This window comes from Alexandromys fortis, unplaced genomic scaffold, assembly GCF_014885135.2.
Source record: "Alexandromys fortis isolate MF-2015 unplaced genomic scaffold, M_Fortis_MF-2015_v1.1 scaffold_122, whole genome shotgun sequence".
NCBI classification, from domain to species: Eukaryota; Metazoa; Chordata; class Mammalia; order Rodentia; family Cricetidae; genus Alexandromys; species Alexandromys fortis.
Genome location: NW_026068004.1, coordinates 4,132,120 through 4,148,063, shown reverse-complemented (window position 1 = coordinate 4,148,063; position 15,944 = coordinate 4,132,120). Strand labels below are relative to the sequence as shown.

The 15,944-nt window shown below is 46.8% G+C and overlaps 1 protein-coding gene across 1 annotated transcript; it reads left to right on the top strand.

The window, feature by feature from the left end:
• Positions 1 to 3,604: 3,604 nt before the first annotated feature.
• Positions 3,605 to 12,650, top strand: LOC126513079 (L-amino-acid oxidase-like). The gene is made up of 7 exons (XM_050161236.1): positions 3,605 to 3,656; positions 8,249 to 8,463; positions 8,793 to 8,905; positions 9,704 to 9,905; positions 11,171 to 11,239; positions 11,450 to 11,586; positions 11,843 to 12,650. Exons 1-7 carry the CDS (start codon positions 3,605 to 3,607, stop codon positions 12,648 to 12,650), a joined length of 1,596 nt encoding a protein of 531 aa, XP_050017193.1.
• Positions 12,651 to 15,944: the final 3,294 nt, after the last annotated feature.

Sequence of the window (15,944 nt, the reverse complement as noted above, 5' to 3'; positions counted from 1 at the left end):
GTCAAACAACCTTGAGAGGTAAGAATATAGCTGGAGACCTCTTGTTTTTCAATTATAAAATCTACCGCTAAAGTAATGTGACAGATTAGAATTGACAGTCCAGACATAGTCTTAAAATTTATTGTCAATTAGTTTTCAGCAGGAACACAGAGATTGTTCAATGAAGAAAGAATAGTGTTTTCAAAAATAGCACTGAGATGAATGGATACCCGTGTGCTAGAAGAAAACTGGGCCCTGCCCAGTATAATACAGAAAATTATTTCAAAATGAATCAAAGACCTAAATGACACTTTTAGGGCAAAACATAAAATTAAATTTTCATGTTCTTGGGTCAGGCAATCATTTCTTAGATCTACTCCAAAAGTAACACGAGAAAAAAATTAATTGAACTTTATCAAAGTAGAAACCTTTATAAGACAAAGAATACCATCAAGAAAATTCAACCAGGTGTGGCGTCACAAGCCTGTAATTCCAGCCCCTGGGAGATGGAGACAGGAAAATCAGGAGTTCGGTTTCAACCGCATCTACAAAGCCAGCCTGGACCTGGCAGCTTGATCGCACTTCAGGGGATGATCTGCTGTTACCTACAAGTATAATAAGAGTTTGCTGTGGAGTCGATGGGTAGTAAATAAAATGTTTTAAGGGAGGACACAAAGTTGGGGAGTTAGAAAGGTGGGGATGGATCTGGGAAAAGCTCAGAGGAGGAGGTGAGGGCGAATATGATCAAAATACATTGTATGAAATTGTCAAAGAATTGGTGAAAAAATAAAATAAAATATCGGAAAAGAAAAAAGAAAGTGATAGTACAAATGCACGTAAAAACATTTTCACATAAAATATCTGACTAAGGTTGTATCTACAATATAGCTTTCAAAGCCTTAAAGCCCAGGGTTGAGGATTAAGTGATTAAGAGCACTGCTGCTCTTCCAGAGACCCAGGTTCAGTTTCCGGCATCTACGTGGGCACTCGTAGACATCTGCAGTCCCAAGGGATCAGACCCTCTTCTGGCCTCCACGCTGCACACATGTGGTGCACAGACAGGCAAAATAGGTATGCACATAATATAAAACAAATATTCAAGAACAAAACTTTAAAGCTCAAGAATTTAGAGAGAGAGAACTCATTGGCAAGATGGATAAATGACCTGAATAAACATTTCTCTGAAGAGCATATATGACTGACCAATATGCATGTAAAAGAAAGGTGTGGCGGCTTGAAAGAAAACGGCCCCCGTGGGGAGTGTACACTATTAGGAGCTATGGCTTGTTGGAGTTGGTGTGGCCTTGTGTCACTTTGAAGGCGGGCTCTGAGGCCTCCTTTGCTCAAGCTATCTATCTCTAGTGTGAAACGCAGCTGCTCCTGCTATCTGCAGAGCAGGATGGAGAACTCTCAACTCCCTCTCCAGCACCTTATCTGCCTGCATGCCGCCATGTCTGCCTACAATGAAGACAGTAAACTAAACCTCTGAAATTGTAAGCCACCCCCAATTAAATATTTTCCTTTGTAAGAGTTGCCATGATCCAGCCAACACTGGGTCAAGTTCAGGGAGTCCTGCTGAGGAGAAGGAGGAGGGATTTGTAGGGTCATAGGGGTCAGGGACCACAGAAACGGCTAGCCCAATACAGAGGAGGAGTGGATGGGGGCAGGAGGAGGGGAGGGAGGAAGGGAGGCTGTGGTTGGGATGTAAAATAAATTAATTAACTAATCTTTCAAAGAATTAAAATAAGAAATAATAATAGTGAATTAAAAAAAAAAGTGTTGCCCTGATCATGGTGTTTCTTTACAGCAATAGAAACCCTAAGACAATACTCCTCATCAGTAGCCACCGGGAAAATGGAAATCAAAACCATAGAAAGATAGCATTTCACACTCCCAAGGTGCTATGCTAGATTCTTCATACACTGCTGAAGTAAAGATTTGCTTCCAGGAACATGGGTGACTCATGGGTTGCTCTACCACGAAAGTCCCACCCCAACTCAACCTTCTGCCTCTTATAAATCCTACCATCCTCAAGATCCTGTGCAGCTGGGTCGGGAGGGAATTGTGACCGGACTCTCAAATGAAGGACTAGAGAAACACACACACACACACACAACCTCCTTCCACAGAAAGTGTTAGCAGCCTCATTATCCAGGACTTAGCTACTAACTACATAATAGTTACAACAGGATATTGCAGTTATAATAGGGTAATTAGGTTATCCTAGACTTAGCATTGTCTGATTATTCTATGGACTTGCCTGTGGGCAAGGTCTTCCCAAATCACCATACCTGCTCTGCTTCAAGATGGCAATGCTCATGGCAAACCTAAAGAAGACAGTTACACTCCACACATCCTCTCAGGTCAGCCTAGAAACGGGTATGAGGCATATGGTGACATAATCCAAGCTGAGGTAGAAGGATTTGGAGTTCAAAGTTATCCTAATCTATACAACAAAACACTTCTTTAAAAAAAATGCTGGGTGGTAGTGACACACACTTTAATCCCAACACTTGTGGAACAGAGGCAGATCTCTGAGTTCGAGGCTAGCCTGGTCTATAGAGTGAATTCCAAAACAGCCAAGACTATATACAAAGAAGCTCTGTCTTGAAAAACAAGGCAAAAATAATAATAATAAACCTCAACTCAAATTCTTAGGAAGAAAGTATTGTTGGCCTGTGTCTCAAAGAAGAAAACCCAAGCTCAGAAAGGTATCAGTTCTGTATCGCAAGTCACATAAACTCTGCCAGGACAAATCAGGACTCAAACCCAGTTCTGTCGATTCTATTGCTACTACCCTTCCCCCGTACTACTCCTGGTGCCAGGATCCCAGTCTTGGGCCCTGGATACTGTGTGCCCTATCTACCCCCACTCCTGCCCTCTCCCAAGCCCCATGCTGCTGGTTGGGTTCAGACTTTCTGTTCATTTCCCTTGCCAGCCAGTCTGTGAACAAAAGCTAATCTTGGCAGAACAGCTACCTGGCTCAATTCCTTATGGGAAGGAAGTCCATTGCCAGAGAAGTACACTGTGTCTAAGGAAGCCCTGGAGGTCTTAGGGGAAGAGACAGAAAATGTTCTCCTCTGCAAATGGGTCAGGCCAGAGACTCCTGCCTACCTGTCTACCTACCAGGGACCCTTGGGGGGGGGGGGACAAGAAAAGCATGACCCTTGCACAGGAGCTCATGGCCAGATCCCTATTTCAAACAAATATCAGAACAAAGGGTCATAGTGGACCAGCAGTGGGAAAGCAGGCACTCCATAGTGGGGGTAGTCAGGGGCTCTGGTCTGTGCCGTAAGTTCATAGACCGATGTCTAAGCCAGTCCTCACCCCTTCCCAGGGTAATACAGCAAGTTTAGAATGGTCTACCTACTCCCGTTCCCCTTCTGGTCCTTAGCAACAGGAGGGATGGGCTGGGAGACGGGGCTTTTCCTAGGAGAGAAGACTGTGGAAGGTGGGATGAAAAAGATGAGGGGAGGGTGGCATCAATTATCATTGTCATCTCACCTGACAGGTCAGGCCTTAGTGCAGGGCCACCTTCCTTGGCTGAGTCAGTCAGGCCAGAGGCGGGCTGGCGGGATACGGGCCAAATATTGCCAGAGTGGTGCTGTTCCTTCATAAAGAGAGGATGAGCTGCTCAGAGCTCAGCAAGAGTTTCAGGACCATGGTCAAGATGAGTGGTAAGTGGGGACCTCTTCCAGGTCTGGAAAAGACTGAGCAAAGAAGTGTTAGACACTGAGATAGGCATAGGTGCTGGAGGGGAGAGGGACATGGGTCAACGGGTGGGGCATAGATCTCAGCCGAGGGTCATATAAGAATAAAGAGAGTAAGAACTGAGACAGGGATTCAGCTTCAGCAGGGCCTGAGGATGGATCAGGGGCATGAAAATGAGTTTAATGGAGAAGGATGTGGAGGATGGGTCTAAGGGTTGGGTCCATTCAAATGAAAGGACGGAGGGGCCAAGAAACAAGTCCTCAGGGGAAACTGTAAGGGCTGGAGACTGGAGAAGAAGGTTAAGGAAGATCTGTGGGGTGGAGAGAGGGATGGAGGCTTAAGGGTTCTCTCCCTTGGCTTGGTGATGTTGCTCCTCTTTTCTAGTAAGCTGTCCCAGCAGAAGGCTGTCTGGGTGTTGGGAAGGGTCTAATGGACCTCCTTAGCTAGTAGCCCCTAAAAATCCTCTTCCTTTGAGGAGCTTCAGTTGCCTTGACATTGCAAAGACCAAACACAGGGGGCTCTCGAAACTCAGCTTCTGGGGGAAGCTCAGAGTTACAGTCCTTGTCCGGTCCACTTAAGAGCAGGTGACACTGAGGAAAGCCCATGGCCCTTCATATCAGACAAGACTAGCTAACTGTGAAAAAGGAAATCAAGTCACTCAAGGCTCACTACAAGGTGGTCACCAACTATCTGAGCGATGAGATCTAACCTTGATATCACACTAAATACCTGGGAGGCCTGGAGAAACCAAAGATGAGGCTGGAGAAAACACAGGGACCGCGTGTTTCCCGTAGGTCACTTCTCACTCCCCACTCAGGGACCTGAGCCTTCCTCCCTCTCACGCTCGCCTTCTCACACGTACACACACCCCTCCCTCCCTCTCACTTGCTTGCTCACTCTCTTCCCCACACAGCTTCACCTCCAGACCCCACACAAGCCTCCACCTTCTTGGACATCTCATCCTCCTCAATCACTCTCAAATCCAGCCCAACTCCCACTCCAGCTCAGTGCGTCTCACTTTCCCGTGGATTCATACACACTCAGAACAACCACACCATTCCACAAACGCATCCCTCACGTACAGCCATGAACTCCGCAGTCATATAAAGTAAGAACAAACTGCAACCACCCTCCTACCCACAAACTTGACAGTTATACACCACCCCAGTCCTTTACACACTCATAGGTAAGCACAACATCACACTCCCTATCAGGAGCAGATACACGTATAGTCAGCTGTGAACCTCCCACACCCACGAGCTTCCAGCATGCAAGCTGTGTTCACAATCACATGATGGAGGTGGGTCTTGTATCTTATCTGTTGCTTTCATTGGTTAATAATAAAGAAACTGCCTCGGCCCTCATAGGACAGAAAATTAGGTAGGTGGAGTAAACAGAAGAGAATTCTGGGAAAAAGAAGCTGAGTCAAGGAGTCACCATGATTCTCCCGCTCCAGACAGACGCAGGTTAAGATCCTCTCTGGTAAGCCAGCTCATGGGCTACACAGAATATTAGAAATGGGTTAGAACAATATGTAAGAGCTAGCCAATAAGAAACTGGACCTAGCCGGGCCAGGCAATGTTTGAAAGAATACAGTTTCCGTGTAATTATTTCTGGGTATAAACTAGCCATGCGGGCGGCCGGGTGCCGGGGACGCAGCCCTGCCGCTCCTATTTCAACAGATGGCGCCCAGATGTGATGGGCTAAATCCACTTAAAAACCTGAGAAGGCTTAAAAATAAGGGAGAGAGAGTTTAACACAGATTTTTGCTGTTTTGTTGGTGGCGTGCTGTAGAGAGATTCCTGATTCAGCAACAACAGCAGAGAAAAAAAGCTGCGTCATTTTAAAGCACGGCTTCCTGGTGCTGTACTGCCAGCGTGAACTCTGGCTTTAAAGCATTTCAAGGCTTTTATGGGACTGGATGTTTGTGTTCCCGCTTGGGATCGGAGGAGAGTGCTCTGAGACCGTGCAGATGGCTCAGCGCTCCCCGCCTGCACCTGGGCAGAAGGCAGAATCAGGCTTAGGCAGGCGGAAGAGCATGGCGGATTCCTGCCGCCATACAGAGACGCGTTTTCAGACTGCGCAGTGCTCTGCGTGTCAGATTTGGCTGTAACTTGGATGAAAAGAGTTTCTGTGCTGCACACTCAGTCTCAGAATTAAACTGCTGATTGCGGCTCCAATGTGAACTGCTGTGTGCCTGGAACTGTGCTCAGCTCAGAAGCACCAAATGACTCTGAGGCAGGAGCGGCTGCTCCATGCTGAACTGTGCTGATCTCAGGCAGGAACTACCGTAATTACCTTAAAACCGTGCAGTTAAGGTTTAGACTGGGCAGGACACAGGCAGTACCGTATTACCTGTACATGGTGCAACTTAAGTTTTTAAGAAATGCTTAACATTTTAAGAAATGCTCCTGGATAGTAAAAAAATTACAGATTCACAATAAAACAGATTCAGACACTGTTGGATAAATGTACGTAGGCTTGGGAAAGAGAAGAAAAAGAATATAAAGAATAAAGTTAATGTCTTAAAAAGAAAAAGGGTAAAGTCTTTAAAGAGACAGAGTACAGAAGTACAGATAGTTATAGATTAAGAGAAATAAAGAAAAATAAGCCACGTAAAAATGGAAAATTCACAGAGAGTCTGGATTATGTACATTGTGTTTTCTTTAAAATTTTTGACTGTGAAGGAGCTAAGTACAGAGAGACATTTCATTATATGGGCTGCCAAGCTAAACCAAAATGGATTTCATGAGGGTATTATGATTTCAGAATTTGGGTCTAAGGATATGATGCTTTGGAGAGGGTCTTCTTTTGTTTTTGCAGAGGATGAGACCCTGTGGATTGCATCTATTCCGATTTGGTATGATAGACCACGCCCTCCTGAAAGGTTGCTGTGAACACCCTCAAAAAATTGCTTCGCTCAATTGCCAACTGAGATGAAACTAGCACACAGGTTATATCATGAACGACCTAATTAACGACGCCCCTATTCAGCAGGAAGCAGTTTGGAGAGAAAAAACTACGCCCATGTTCCCAAATATTGTTTATAAATGTTCTTTTACATTTAAAGGGGGATATGATATAGATATGAATAATTTGCATTGGTATGGATTTTAAGGTCAATTTTGTTATATGTATATGTATTTTTGATCTTGATTAAGGTATTGTGATTGTGTAGTTCATTTAAAAATGTAATGTATAATTAGGAAATATAGGTTGTTAATGGATAATCATCGCTAATAGTTAAGCTTGTAGTCATGTTAATTAGATTTTCTAGATATATAGAGATATATTTCAGTTAGATAGGCATTCTTCATATCTTTCAAAGACTGCAGAATATGGCATTTAAAATATTTTAATAACTTAGGACTTTTCATGACAAGGAGACACGTCTGCTCCTGGCAGCACCAGCTACTTCAAGAGGAAGATGGGCATCGAAGAGGATCCTTATGGAGTTGGATAGTCATTTGGGCAAGAAACTGCTCTTGCCTGGACTGTTGCATAAACTGGACACAGAGAACCCTCAGAGAGAGGACTGCTGAACTTGCCTAAAGGTGAGATGGTCTTTCGGGGTTCCTGATTCATGAAAGAGTCTGCGAGACATTCTGCAGGACACAGCAGAAAATGACTGAACTGTCTTTGAAATTTCCTGCTTCATGGAAATGTCTCTGGATACCATGGGCCTGTAGGCCGAAGATGGATGCCCCAACGGTACAGAGGAACTTTGGGTGACTGTCCAGGCAGCGAGATGTCTCTGTCATTTCTAGAGTTTTCTTATTTCTTGTTTACTTAGATAATATTATATCCTTCTGGAGTCTTTGATGGAGTTGAAGAATAAATAGTTATAGTTTTCCTTAGTTATGATAAGAGATAAAATAGATATAAATATTGTAACTGTAATTCTTACTTGATAACTGTTTTGTTATATGTAATTTTACTATGCTAAAGTTAAAGCCTTTCTTTTTTGTTTAAACGGAAAAAGGGGAAATGATGTGGGAATGATTTCTTACTAATAAAGAAACTGCCTTGGCCCATTTTATTGGATAGAAAATTAGGTAGGCGGAGTATACAGAAGAGAATTCTGGGAGAAAGAAGGTTAGAGGAGGAGTCGCCATGATGCTCCCACTCCAGACAGATGCAGGTTAAGATCCTCTCTGGTAAGCCAGCTCATGGGCTACACAGAATATTAGAAATGGGTTAGAACAATATGTAAGAGCTAGCCAATAAGAAACTGGACCTAGCCGGGCCAGGCAATGTTTGAAAGAATACAGTTTCCGTGTAATTATTTCTGGGTATAAACTAGCCATGCGGGCGGCCGGGTGCCGGGGACGCAGCCCTGCCGCTCCTATTTCAACAATCACACATTAATCAGACAAATCAACACAATTGCCTTCATATAGACGTAATGCCAAATATCCGGATCTCCAGCCACACACTTGCCAGGCTTTGCCCTCACCTTACTGCCCTTCGCCCGCTCCCACAGTAAATTTATGCTGGATAAACAGGTCCCAGAGCCTGGGCACCAGAAAGGCCACACTCTTGTTTTCTCTGCCCGCAGGGATCTTTATTTTGGGGATCCTGCTATCCATCTCCAACTGCCTTGCCTTCTACGAGGACCTTTTCAGGTGCTTCCAGGGCCCTGATTACGAGACCTTCCTCCTCATAGCTCAGAATGGGCTCCATGTCTCCCCACTGCCCAAGAGTGTGGTGGTAATAGGAGCTGGCTTAGCAGGCCTAACGGCAGCGAAAACCCTCCAAGATGCTGGTCACAAGGTAAGAAGATCTTGAAAGGCCTTGATCATAAGCCTCCAATTTGCCTCCTTGGGGAGAAAAGGAGTGAGTGGCCTGACAGGGAATGAGGCACAACTACAGGTGTCTACCAGTCTCTGCCCCCCTGGCCCTTAATCGTTGTCAGCTGCCATTCATGTCCTTATGGAGCAAAGAGTGAAGACTTTGCAAGGAAATCACTCAGGACCCTTGGAGCAAACAGCCCCAATGAGGTTATCCTGCATGTTCATGGCCTTCAAGTCAGAGCCTACAGCTATTTGGAGGTGATAAGTGGGATGGGAAGAAAGAATGAGAGCAGCTTCTCTGAACTCCAGGTCACCATCTTGGAGGCCAGTAACCACATCGGAGGTCGGGTGGTCACAGTCAGAAACAAGACGGAAGGCTGGTACTTCGAATTAGGACCAATGCGAATTCCAGAAAGCCACAGGTAAGTCCTGTACAAAAGAAGGAGCAAAGGGGGTATAGTGGGAATGAGGGGGAAGGCAGAGGGACCCTGCTGCCATCATGTCTAAGATCTTTCAGACTCACTGTGGCATGCCATCCAACCCAATAAGTCAGGGCTGATACTCAACTCCCACGTCAGAGAGAAAACTGTGGTCACAGAAAGCTGTGCTCACAGGAAGTGGTAGATCCCAAATGGACAATTACAATCATTGCTGCCAACTCATTAAACTGTAGCGTGTAAATATGGGCAGTTTCGTATTTGTCAGTTATATCAAAGCAAGCTGAGAAATTATAACGTTACTATTAATATCTACCATTTGTTGAGCACTAACTTTGCTCTAGACCCTATCTCTACAGACATTTCTCTTCTCTTTTTCTTTTCCTGATTGCCTTTAATATAAATTGAACCCACGCTCACCCTCCAAACCATCGAAAACACAAACAACTGCATCAGCCCAAATTAGGAGTCATTAAATACGGCCTCCAATTTACCTAGAATTGCATGGTGGGATCTCAAATGCTGTCTGAAACAAAAGACATCTGTCTATACTTTTGAGTACTATTAGCTGAGATTTCCAAAAGGGCCTTAATTCAGTGACCTTCCCACCCTCCACAGCCCTGGGAGGTGGGGAGCTAATGCCCACAACATTAAATGAGATTACAATTGAACAAGTAGTTAGTTTGAGCTTCCTAGGCACCAGGTTACCCTAATTAGACCGGAATCGTTTCTAATAAGGGACCAGAAGGAACAAGGATGTTATTAGCCTGTCTCTGTCTCAAGGCTAACCCACGCCTATGTCAAGAAGTTTGGCCTGAAGCTGAATAAGTTCATCCAGCATGATAACAACACCTGGTACCTATTCAATGGACGGCGTTATCGTGCCTGGGAAGTCGAAGCTAACCCGGAGATCTTGGGCTATCCCACGGACCCCACAGAGAAGAACAAAACTGCCCAAAGCCTCTTCTACCAAGCAGTTATTAAGGTACCTGCTGCCTTTCCCAGCTGGGATCAAGACGGAAAGGGGTGGTGCCTAAGGTCACACAGCAAATCAGTACCTGCACTCAGATCACCTGACCCCACCCAACACTCTTATGATTGGTCCTCCTGCCTTATCACATCTGTTAACGATGTCACCACCCTCAACTCCACCCTCAACCCTTCTCTTCTGTCTCTGAGCAATCTAGGACACAGGACTTGGTCAGCAGCAGTGTAAAGAAAGGGGCAACTAGATTAGGCAGCCCTCGGTAGTGAATCAGCAGTCTCCCTAGATGACAGTGAAAGTCTTTACCTTACAGCGGCTGTGCCTGGGTGTCTGTGTGTGTACGCATGTGCCCGTGCATGCGTGTATGTACATGTTTAGGTAAACATGGGTGCGTGTGCATATTTGTGTCAAAGCCAATGGTCAACATCAGCTGTCTTCTTCAATTGCTTCCCACCTTATTTATTTTGTTTTATTTTGGGCAGAGTTTTTCATTGAACTGAGCTTACCAATTCTGCTAGAATGCTGACCAGCAAGCCCCAGGGATCTTGCTGTTTCTACCTTCACAACACTGGCATTACAGTCATGTGATACCACACCATGACTTTTTAAAATTTTGATGTGCATTGGTGTTTGGCCTAGATGTATGTCTGTGTGAGGGTGTCAGGTCCCCTGGAACTGAAGTTACAGACAGGTGTGAGCTGCTATGTGTATGCTGGGATTTGAACCCAAGTCCTCTGAAAGAACACTCAGTACTCTTAACCACTGAGCCATTGCCCCAGCTCCAACACATCCTACTTTTACATGGATACTGGGGAATAGGGCTCAAGTCCTCAGTCTTGCACAGCAAGTGTTCTACCAACTGAATATTCACCTTAAATTTTCATCTTGAACAGGTCTTTTGTTTCAAGTCAGGTGTGGTAGTACAAGCTTTTAATCCCAGTACTTGGGAGATAGAAGCAGGAGGATCTAGAATTGAAGAACAGCCTCAGGTATACAGTGAGTTTGAAGCCTGCCTAGGCTGTGTAAGACCCTGTCTCAACAAAAGCACGAGTGTCTTTAAATGAAGGGACGGAGCAGTGTCCAGGAGTTCTGCGAACTGCCCCTTCCCGGCTTTTTCCAGCCTCTCCAGGGGACATCCCAAGAACCTGGTCTCTAATCTCAAAGCATGTGAAGCATTTGTCGCCCTGTGACCTTGTCAACAGCAGCCTAGATGTCCTGGTCACCTGGAAGCCCGGCTTGATGAATATCTCTCCTCCTTTCTGCAGATCAAACAAGATGTGAAGACATCCAACTGCAGCCAACTGATGTCCCTTTATGACTCTTATTCTACCAAGGTAAGTGAAACAAGAGGCCGCAGGAGATGGAGGTGGAGTGACAGCCTCTGTGCTCAGCCAAGGCCCTGGGGCAGCATCCTGTCTACAGAATGCCTTCTTCCTACTGCCAAAACCTTTGTCTTCCTCAAACCCCCATCTAACCCTGCTAAAGCTTCCCTACATGCTAGACCCTCTAATCCATCCTTGGATCTATGCTGCCCCTCCGCGCAGGCTTTTCTGGTGAAGGAAGGAGAGCTGAGCAAAGGAGCAACCAAGATGATCGGGGATTTGTTGAACGAGGACCCTGGCTACCACAAGTCCCTCCTGGAGTCCCTAACGAGTCTTAACATCTTCTCCAGAACTGATGAGTAAGGCTGATTTGGGGCCAGGAAGAACCCAGTCCCTAGCACTGGTTTATTGGGTATTTACCATATAGGGGGCACTCAAGTAACAATGCCCGCGTGACACAGGGGTGTATGTTCATGAAGGTGATGTGTATAAAGTGTCTCGCACGAGGGAGCAGGGGGATAGGTTCTTCCCTTTTCAGACCAGAGGAATGGCCAGTACTGGGATACACGACCTGGCAGTGTCTCCCGCCTCATCATCCCCTCTCCACCCCTGCAGATTTTCAGAGATCACCGGTGGCTTTGACCAACTCCCCAATGGCTTCAGTGCTAGCCTGAAGTCTGGCACCATCCGTCTGAGATCCAGAGTAGAAGCAGTAGTGAGAAACGGGTCGAAGGTTGAAGTTTTGTACCGCACCGGTGAGCCCATCTTCCCACTGCGCAAACTCACTGCTGACTACGTCATCAACTCAGCCTCCGCCAAAGCCACACGCCTCATCACCTTCCAGCCACCCCTGTCCCCAGACAAAACACACGCCCTGCGCTCCGTGCATTATACCAGTGCCACCAAGGTGGTTTTCGTGTGCAACGAATGCTTCTGGGAACAGGATGGCATCCGGGGAGGCAACTCCATCACAGACCGGCCCTCGCGTTATATTATCTATCCCAGCCACAGCCTGCCAGGTGGCAAGGGCATGCTGCTGGCCTCTTACACTGTGGGCGATGATTCTTTTTTCTTCGCTGCCATGAAGCCCGACCAGGTGGTGAATATTATCCTGGATGATCTGGCTGCCGTGCACCACATACCCAAGGAGGAGCTAAAGCGCATGTGCCCAAAAGCAACGGTCAAGCACTGGGGGTCTCTAGACCCCCTCACCATTGGCGCCTTTGCTGAGTTCACACCCTACCAATTTGTGGATTATTTGAAGCAGCTCTCCCAGCCAGAGGGTCGCATCCACTTTGCTGGAGAGCACACCAGCCTGCCCCACGGCTGGCTAGACACTGCCATCAAGTCTGGCCTCAGGGCTGCCAAGGACATTCAGGCCATGGTGGACGAGGAGGTTACTCGGGGACAGATGCCTCGCTAGAGGCCTTTTACCAACAATCGGGGTGTTTTTCCCCAAAAACAGTCTACAGGGGAGTCTGGAAAAGGAGACTGGAAGATGAAAGGAGGCAGAAACCCAGGAGAGAGGTCACCGCTGGTCTCTTGGTGCAAGAAGGAGCAGAGCTGGGAAGCTGGCAAGAGACATTGCCCCTTTCCTGTCTTGCTCTCTGCCTAGCTCTCTACAGGAAACAACAGAGCTGGGGTGCAGGGGGCACGGGTGGGAGTCAAGGCTGGAGAATCCCAGAATCAGCCTTTAGCTTGAAGGAAATGGTCTCCTTCTGCAAAGCAATAAAAAACAAACAAAGAAAAAAGAAAAGCTTCTGCGCCTGGCTTGTGTCACTTAAAACTAGAAGTTCCTAAACAAGCAGACAAACCCCAAGGTACTGGCACACTGATTGGCAGACTGACGCACGCGATTACACCCACCACACATACAAACTCCATCACTGTGTGCCTGAGCCAAAGGCCTCTCATCTTGGCCCAATGTGGGTGGAAAAAGAGGGGGCCTTCTTAACCGCTTCTTTTCTGCTGTGCGTTAGTGGGATCTCAGCTACCCTGAGAGACTCTCTCCCCCTCACCAGGCAGACCCCCTACCCATAGCCACCACAGTTGACACACAGTCCTGAGGGGACCCCATGCTCATCACAACTCCCTCTCCATCCATCCCCTCACCAAAACCCACCTGTCTTTACCAAACCAGCCTATGTCGTCATCCTTCCTCAAACATTCCGTCTACCCCTCCCCAACTCCAAGGTCCTCTCTCCTCTGAGCCACAATTCTTCTCTTCTAGAATGCCAAATGAACCGAAGACCTTACTGAGATTGTGTCCCCAGCCAACTTGGAAGACCCCCTAAGGGCTGACAAATATTTTATGGTGTAGGGATAAGTACCTCCTCTTGCAACCCCAGAACAGCTGGAGTAACTGTCTCCCTCTTCCTGGTACCTCTGTCATCAGCGTGGGCACAGGAGGAAGCAAAGGGAGTGTGGGGTCTGGGAGCCTTTTCCCCTTCCCTGTGCACGCTCCACAACCATACAGATAACAGACAACGGATGGAGAAGGGTCCTTGTGGATGCATTGAAGGGCCAGACTGTGAAGGGCCAGGTCCCTTCCCACCTCCACATGAGGACCTGGGCAGGGGACCATGAGCAGGGGTACAGAGAAAGAAGCAGCAAGTGGGGCAAGGAGAGAGAATGGTGACTCACAGAGGCACTCTTAGGATCAAGACAAGGGAGACACGGACGTGAGGCAGGGAGCAGAGCAAAGACAAGAACCTGGGCAGCAATGGAGAAGCAGTCAGAGCCAGGAACGAGCACAGAAGGAGTGGGAGCAGAAGAACGAGCTTCACACTGGTGGTGAAGGGAAGCTGCGGGGACCATTTAACCAACCCTGGGCATGACCCAGGAATTGGGGAGTAAATTTTTCTCCAGTGTGGCTGAGAGAACAGGTACAGAATTGGGGTTTCTCTGGTTGACCTGGATGAGCCAAAAGGATTCAGGTCCCCATCAAGGGGGCACAGGTCTTCAACCAGGGGTGTGGATCTCACACCAGAGAAAGTCACCCATCAATATATCGGTCCTAGACTGTAAAACCCTCCTTGAAGTGTTTTAACACACACGTCAAGGGTGGCTTGAGATTGCTCACTCCCCCTCCCTCTTTAGATGTGTCTCTCGAACCAAAGAACTGGCAGAAACACACTGAGGCACACAGACATGCAACGATTAAGACAGCCAGGGGTGGCCACCACACAGACGGGAACCAGGGGATCCAGTGATGTCTCTCAGGATCCCAGACACTGGAATTAGGAGTGCATGTAGATTTTCCTAAATGTCTTATTCAGAAGATGCCATAATCAGACTCACCTCTGGAAGGGACAGATTCAGATGATCTTCCGTAGTTTCCCACATAGGGTGGAGGTATCAGAAGTCTCTAGATTGACCGAAGAAGAGATAGCAGACATTCCTGGGGCCCTGGAACTTCTCAGGATGTTGTACCCCATAAGAACTATCAGTTCTCAGTGCTCAGCCCAAGGAATTCAAGAGCCCTAGTGTCCTGACTGCTCAGTCTCTAGTAATCAAAGAAAGTCTGTATTGCTACCTGGCAGCTGCAGGGGGACCTTGCCCAAATCATGCAGCCCCAAGCCTCGTTGTTCTTTGTATTTTATGCACAAAATCCACCTCCTGGCTGACACATTCCAGTTAGCAAGAACAGTTTGGGGAAAAACCAAAACTAAAGAAGCCAAAAATCAAGGCTAGTACATTTAGGGACTTTTCTGAATCTTGGCACTATGACTAGGTCTTTGATGGGTTATCCTGGATCTTGGCACTATGGCTAGGTCTTTTATTGTTTTAGTTTTCTGTTCCCTTTTTGTCGGGTTTTGGGGTCTATGCTGAGTTCTAAGGTCAGACTGGTGCCACCAACATGGCGTCAGTCTGCTAAGACCTGAGGGTCTGCTACAGGCAGCCCCAGTGGTTACCAAAGACAAGGGGTGAAACAGTTTTAAATGTTGTGGGTAGATGAAAGCAACAGATACACCACACAGACTGCATCTCCGCTGGATCCCAAGGCAGAGCCACGGAAATCAGCTGAGCCACTCCAGGGCTTGAGGGAGCCAGCTCCCTTGGGTTTCCAAGGTCAGCCAGTTCACCATAGTCAGGGCCACAATGTCCCTGGAAAAACAGAAGCCAAATAAATGATACACTATGATCTGACCCACAGAGAAAGGAATGTAGGCGGAATTTTCTGCCCCACCAGCCAACTCACAAATAACCACACAGAGACTTATTATTAATGATAAATGCTTGGCTGATAGCTTAGGCTCATTACTAACTAACTCTTTTAACTTAAATTAAATCATATTTCTTGCCTACGCTCTATCATGAGGCAGTACATTTTTTCAGCTTGGCGTTTTCATCTCCTGCTTCCTCTGCATCTCCTAGAACCTCCTATCCTTCTTCCTCTCACTCTCTGTCTGCAAGTCCCACCTAACCTCTACCTGCCTAGCTATTGGCCATTTAGCCCTTTATTAAATCAACTGGAGTAATACATATTCACAATATACAAAAGGATTGTTCTACAGCAAAGGAATCTTTTTCAAATTATGTCTTGGGCTATTCAGATTTGGCAAGCCCTCACCTACAAGGTCATGTCAAAGGCACTCTTTCCTTAAGATGTTCAAGCTTGTGTCTGGTAGGAATTCTGATTCAGTAGAGTTCAGCACAAGAAAGGAGCAGAAGGCAGGACCAGGAGAGCGGAAGGACCCTGGGGAAGACCATGTAT

Excerpts from the sequence above, each read along its gene's own strand:
- LOC126513079 (XM_050161236.1), top strand. The coding sequence starts at position 3,605 with ATGAGCTGCTCAGAGCTCAGCAAGAGTTTCAGGACCATGGTCAAGATG. Across the intron at positions 8,464-8,792 it reads TCCAAGATGCTGGTCACAAG|GTCACCATCTTGGAGGCCAG; the intron begins GTAAGAAGATCT and ends TCTGAACTCCAG. Across the intron at positions 9,906-11,170 it reads TCTACCAAGCAGTTATTAAG|ATCAAACAAGATGTGAAGAC; the intron begins GTACCTGCTGCC and ends TCCTTTCTGCAG.